We start from the raw sequence: 7,183 nt of genomic DNA, 5'->3' as shown, positions 1-7,183 counted from the left end.
TAGGAGTTCTAGATTACTAGTGTGAGCTTTAATGTACTAATGTGGATACTGGAGTACTCATGTGAGTTCTAGTGTACATGTGTGAGTACTAGAGTACGCAAGTAATGGAGTACTAGTGCAAATTCTAGAGTACTAGAGTGAATTACTAGAGTGGGTTCTAGAGCGTTAGTGTGAGTACTAGAGTTCTAGACTACTCATGTGAGTACTAGTGTACTACAGTACCAGTGTACTAGTGTGGGTACTGCAGTACTACATGTGTGAGTACTAGAGTACTTGTGTGAGTAATGGAGTACTAGTGCAAGTTTTAGAGCATTAGTGTGAGTAATAGAGTCAGTGTTGCCAAGTCCGCGGTTGTTCTGTTGGAATTGGGCTACTTCAACACTGTTGCCACGTGTTGTTTTTCATGTCCGCTGGTTGAAGCGACCCCAATAACGTGATATTTAGCCCCTCGAATGCACATTTTAACAGGGGAACCCCACCAAAAAACGTGTATTTTACTCCTGGAATGTGATTTTTAACGAGGGACCCCCCTCGAAATGCGATTGGGTTAGTTTTGAGTAGCAATTGGGCGGGTTTAAAAAAAAAACTGGCAAACCTGACTACAGTTCTGGAGTACTACTGTGAGTCCTAGAGTTCTAGTGTACTCATGGGAGTACTAGTGTACTACAGTACCAGTGTACTAGTGTGGGTACTAGTGTACTCGTGCGAGTTTTAGTGTACATGTGTGAGTACCAGAGTACTTGTGTGAGTAATGGAGAACAAGTGCGAGTTCTAGAGTACTAGTGTGAATTCTAGAGTACGAGAGTGAGTTCTAGAGTGTTTGTGTGAGTACTATAGTTCTAGAGTACTAGTGTGAGCTACAGTGTACTAGTGTGAGCTACAGTGTACTAGTGTGAGTACTAGAGTTTTAGTGTACTCATATGAGTACTAGTGTACTAGAGTACCAGTGTACTAGTGTGGGTTCTAGAGTACTAGTGTGAATTCTAGAGCACTAGAGTGAGTTCTAGAGTGTTAGTGTGAGTACTAGAGTCCTAGTGTACTCATGTGAGTACTAGTGTGCTAGAGTAGAGTACAGTGTACTAGTGTGGGTACAAGATTACTTGTGTGAGTACTAGTGTGAGTAAGATCTTTTATCTGGAAATGAACTCTGATCATCTCATGAAGCTTTGCAAATATTAATCAAATAGAAAAATTACAATTTAAAACCATTTGTTTTATATAATATAAAAATGTGAGTCTCTTCTGCTCACCACTAAGTCTCTTCTGCATTTATTTGATTAAAATACAGTAAAAAGAGTAATATTGTGAAACATCATTACAATTCAAATGAGCTGTTTTTTATGTGAGTACCTGTTAACTGTAATTTATTTCTGTGATCAAAGTTTTGAGTGAATTTTCAGCATCATTACTCCAGTCTTCAGTGTCACATGATCCTTCAGAAATCATTCTAATTGCGCTGCCCAATATTTTTGTACACTAAAACCGCCAGGCTGAACACACAGATCCAGCGTTGGCATAAGGTTTTTTGGTGTTGAACTAGCCTGCGTGTTTGGGCTGTTTAGTAGCATGATCTCGTGAGCAGGCCAATCAGGCTGGTGTTCACTGTGAAAAGTGCTGTTTGCATCTGCGACAGTAATGAATACAGGCTCCATCAAGAAGCAGGATTGAGCAACACTCTCATTTAGATTGCTGTTTCTCCTACCAATGCATGTGCTAATTACATTCAAATTAGACCGGTGAGGAAGAGGAGGAGACAAGGACTAATACAGGGTTTCATTCTTGCATTCTATCTTGCTTTGTCCGCCTCTCTGTTTCGCTCTCTCATTTTCTTTCTGTTGCTTACTTGAATCTTTAGGCTACTGTGAGCTCCGCCTGGCTCTGTCAGGTAGCAATTTAGAAGGCAACATTTGATGGCACAAGTGGAGGACCAGATGATAACGCAGAGAGAAACACAGTGATGTAATCCTTCCACTATTAAGTAGAGCATACACATATAAATATGAGCCATGTGTTTAGTGTGTGAGGAGGTAAAATATAGATTGAAAGAGATGAAAAACAGTGGGAGGAGAAAGATAGGAAAGCAAACAGAATGAAGGAGATAATGAAAAGGCTGACGCTGAGGGGGAAATTCACCACCAACGAAATGCGCTCGCTGTTTATTTGCACTGTCTGCGTCGTTTTAGCACTCGATTCACTAAACGATTTATGTAAAACAATGCAAACACATACACACACATGCAGTGCTTAATGCAATGTACATGCACTTTCACCATAAAGCCAGATGAGATCCTGCTTGAGATCCTGAATCGGTTCTTTAAGATTAGAAATGCGCGTCTTGATGTAAGTGCGGTAATAATGCTCTCCATCGTTTCATCACATCTACTGACAAGAACACTTAAAAATGACAAAAGTAGTATTTAATGAAATTCTGTTTATTGCCTGCTAGCAAACTTACATAGTTTTGTGAGTGAGGCATGAATAAAGACAGAAGGCATGCTTGTGCTAAAAAATATGACAATATAAAATGCAAATCTAATGTATGCAAAAAAAATGTCAATACGGGGGGAAAAACTGTTTGTAAATAAAGCAGAGTTTCCATCCCACGTGTTCAAGAGAACAAAACTCTCACTTTCAGTGAAATTAAATAAAAAAAAAATAATAAAAATTTTCTCAAAATGTCTAATACATTTCACAAATATTTACAAAGAAACAGCGAGTAGCACATAAAATTAAGCATAACATTTTGAAGTTGTAAAATGCACGAAAAATATTTGTAGAATAATTGTAGTGTAGAAATTAAAATGAAGTTGTAGCCACTGAGGAGGATGCTTTAGATTAAAAAAATTAAGATGCTACATGATCATAGTATTAATTTATTGTGCATTATGCATATTTGCTATGCACATTTTTGCACTGAACAAAACATTTATCCATAAAAGTTTTTTTATGGACATTTTGTTTACATATCGGTTTTAACGATGTAAAAAAAATTATTTTTTTTTGCAAGTAATACAAAGATAACTGGAGTATGTTTTACAAATGAAATACAAGTGAAATTTACTAGCAATTTATGAGTGAAAATTCAAAGTAAATCCAGTGAAAATCACTGAAAATCTCAATCATATATAATTATGTACTATTATAATTATATATTTCAATTTTACATACATTATTTATCAATAATATTTTATAAATAAATGAAACATTTTAGTATTTTAAAAAATACAACAAATAATTGTCAGAATGTCCTGTTTAATTCAGTGTTACTTGCCGTTTCTTTGTAATTATTTGTTACATTTACTATCAATTTCTGAGTGAAAAATAGTTTCAAAGTCCTACACCAGTTATTTTTTTTCAGTGCGTTTAAAATACGTGTGTTCACCCTCATGTTAAACTACATCGTGGATTAAGACGAAGATTTTTGCTGCAACATCCCATAACCATTTCTGTTGCAACATCAGCACCAGTTCATCGATGCTAGACAGTTGCCACAGCAACATCGCCATGGCTACATTACTCACTGCAAAATCACCATGGCTACATTTCAAAGCATCCGAGTTTCTGCGCCGCTCCCTCCAGCAGTCTATTGACCGCTCCCGCCTTTCTCTCTGCCTCTGTCTCCTTCTGTATTTTTCTCACAGGTTTTACCCAGAATGCTGTGGCAGCAAAGAGAGATGGACAGCGATGATTCCTCTCTTTGTTATGCAAGACACACACACACACACACCTGCCGTTCTCTGAGCTGCTGACATGTGGGAGGACTTTTAAAGCGAGGCCATTGTACTGACAGAGACACCAGCTGTTTGAAAGAAAGCGAGAAATCCTGCACATTCTGAAACAGGCAGAAAAACAGGGAAGTTAACTCATTAGCTCCTGCCGCTGGAGTCAGAGGTCTGCTCATCGTTTGCTCTCTCCATCTGTTAAGTGTTCTTGTTTTCTCTCAGTGTTTGCAGCTCTTTCTTACACGAGCTCAAGGTCAATAGCTGCAGATTAACTGAGAAGCATCCTTACGTAACGATGGGTTTGTGCAGAGCTCAGATCCTCTCAGGATTCACACACATTTCTAGTTAATATATATAATTTTTGTTTTCTCTTTTTTTTTTTTCCTCTGGTCTAACGATTTTTTACTCCTAAACGGTTTTATATATTAACATTTTTAACATTTTGTTAAATATTTTATATGAATAATTGTATTAATTTAAATGTATTTTGCACTACATTTTCACATATTTATATTTCCTTTTTTATTAAAAATAAATAATAATAATAAAATAAACATTTGGAACACTAACTATATGAACTCTGTACAGACAGCCAGATGTTCTTTCATTAAAATGTGAATCATTCCCAAATAAAGCTGGATAACATGATCGTCAGACAGACAGAGAGGCTCATTGAGATTGAGAAGAAGTTTCTCTGACCTCAGACTGCATCCATGCACTTCATTTTCTCTTTCTGAACCTTCACAGACGGCCTGACGGACGTCTTCTTCCACTCCTCTTTCTCTCTCTCTTTCTCATTCACTTCGGGGCACGTCTGCACTACTTTGTAATTTTTCATTGGGAATTTGGAGAGAAGTGTGACATTTTAACGGGCTTGTTAGAGTCCCGTCCTCTCCCAGAAAACTCTCTTTTGAATACTAAACGGATTTTCCTCTCTTCAGTGAAAGAAAGGCCTAAACGTCTCACTTAGAAGGACGTTCTGAGCTCCTGTTGAGATACAAAAGACTTGTCTCCTATTCAATAACTTCATGGATGTTTTTTTTTCACGAAGCTTAGATTTGAACAGATCAGAAGCTTTTAACACTCTTCAGGTTTTGCAATAAATATTTACTATTTATTTCTGTCGAGTCCTAAACGCGGCGCATTTTGTTTCAAAGTGAATCCTGGTTGCACGCTTGTTTGCTGGAGAAAAACAAGCAAGCGAACCGCACGGAGCTCGGCTAGGTCAATATTAATTACCAAAGTTGTTGAGCATACAGCAGCTGCTGTAAACAAATGCAAATTCATTTTCATATCAAACAAGATCCCTCGGCTCGCACACGGATTCTGACGCTTGCTGGAAGTCAGGATGATCCACATACGGCCATTTCAAAGAAGCAATCTGTGAAATCATCATCCACTTTCTCATTTAACAACGGGAGAAAACTATTGGACCATAGTTGAGCAATTTAATATTTCCTCCCCGTTTGGGTTTGGCAGTGAGCAGCAATGAGAAACAGATGAGGGAAGCCATCGCAGCGGAGACCGATTCGTCTGGAGCAATTGTAAAAATATTGAGGATTTTAAAGGGAAAGTGCAGCCAGAAACGACCAATTGACCCATATGAGCTTTTGCCTTTCAGCTTTTTAGATATTTAGCAGAATGTTCAAGCTGCTCTCTTTCACAGTGAGGAACTTTAGGTATCGCAACAGTCAAGGTCCTACGATAAGATAGTGTGAGGATGAGTGAGAGTTAATGGAAAAGAGCAGTCTACTAAATAATGCCTTCTGTGTTTTACAGGGAAAGTTGTGAAGGTGAGATGACACAATTGTCATGTTTAGGTCAACAGAAGAAGAAGTTGTGAAAATAATCCTTTGGTTGGGTCCAGGGTTATTATAGTTAATTAAAACAATCAATCAATCAATAAATGTTTGTACTTGAAATACAATAAACATTACCTGAAATAAAAAATATGAACATCTATTTAAAAAAAAAAAACGTTTTATTTCAGCAACAAGTTGTATCAACTAAAGAGTAAAATAAAATCAAATTGAACTACGTGATTTTATTGATCAGCTAAAATTAAAACCATTAAAACATTGTTACTTATAATAAAATAAAATAAACAATTTAAATTTGAAAAATATATTTTAAAAAGTTTTAAAAATGATCAAATATTTTAGTTTAACTTGACTAAAATGTACTAAAATAAGAAAAATGAAATAAAAATTAATAAAAACTATTTATCTATCTATCAATCCATCCATCAATCTATCCATCCATCCATCAATCTATCCATCTATCTATCAATCCATCCATCAATCTATCCATCCATCCATCCATCAATCTATCCATCCATCCATCTAACATCCATCCATCCATTTATCTATCTATCTATCTATCCATCCATCCATCCATCCATCCATCCATCCATCCATCCATCCATCCAGCTATCTATCTATCTATCCATCCATCCATCCATCCATCCATCCATCCATCCATCCATCTATCTATCAATCCATCCATCCATTTATCTATCTATCCATCCATCCATCCATCCATCCATCCATCCATCTAGCTATCTATCTATCTATCCATCCATCCATCCATCCATCCATCTATCAATCTATCCATCCATCAATCTATCCATCCATCAATCTATCCATCTAACATCCATCCATCCATCTAACATCCATCCATCCATCTAACATCCATCCATCCATCCATCTATCCATCTATCAATCTATCCATCCATCCATTCATTCATCCATCCATCCATCTATCCATCTATCAATCTATCCATTCATCCATCTAAAAATGACTTTACTTTACTAAAATTATAATGAAAACAGAAAATGTAAAGATGTACAGTGACTGACGACAGTAGCAGTATGTGAGTGGTGCGGTCTCAGCAGTGTTCTCAGCACTCACCGCTGATGGTGACAGACGCCTGTGCTTCTTCTCCCAGCAGCGGCTGGCTCAGTCTGCAGCTGTAAGTGCTGCTGGGCTCCAGGATCACCGTCAGGACGCTCTTCACGCTGAACAGACCCTCCTCGTTGGCCACCTGTGAGACAGTGACGTTGTCGGTCAGATTGTGTCCGGCTCCGTCCTGCCAGAGCACCTCTGCCTCAGGGTAACCTCCGTACGCCACGCAGCTGAGGGCCACCGCATCGCCGGGCTTCAGGGCCGAGTCTGGGCCCCAGGTGACCAGCGGCTTGGAGAACGGAGCTGCGATGGACCGAGAGACCGACAGAGAGAGAGAGGGAGAGAGAGAGAGAGAGATGCAGAGAGAGAGAGAGAGAGACAGAGAGAGAGGACTAGTTAGTGTTTGTAACACATACCTGCAAACACCCGACCGGTGGTCTAGAGCAGGGTTGTTATTGTTATTAAAACCATTTCAAACAAAACAAAACAAATTAATAAATTAATTATTAATCAATCAATCAATCAATCAATCAATCAATTAATTAATTAAAAATAAA

The 7,183-nt window shown here is 37.9% G+C and overlaps 1 protein-coding gene across 1 annotated transcript in view; it reads right to left on the bottom strand.

Annotated features, from left to right (window-relative positions):
• The window catches only part of cd276 (CD276 molecule), an 84,227-nt gene that overhangs the window by 42,455 nt on the left and 34,589 nt on the right, over window positions 1-7,183 (bottom strand). The window contains exon 3 of the mRNA XM_016291458.1: window positions 6,633-6,929. Coding sequence (XP_016146944.1) covers window positions 6,633-6,929 — 297 coding nt within the window. The remainder of the gene's footprint in view (window positions 1-6,632; window positions 6,930-7,183) is intronic.

Source organism: Sinocyclocheilus grahami, unplaced genomic scaffold (assembly GCF_001515645.1).
Source record: "Sinocyclocheilus grahami isolate Dianchi unplaced genomic scaffold, SAMN03320097.WGS_v1.1 scaffold271.1, whole genome shotgun sequence".
Classification (NCBI taxonomy): Eukaryota; Metazoa; Chordata; class Actinopteri; order Cypriniformes; family Cyprinidae; genus Sinocyclocheilus; species Sinocyclocheilus grahami.
Note: the sequence above shows the minus strand (reverse complement) of the source record. Positions and strands in the feature narration are given on the sequence as shown.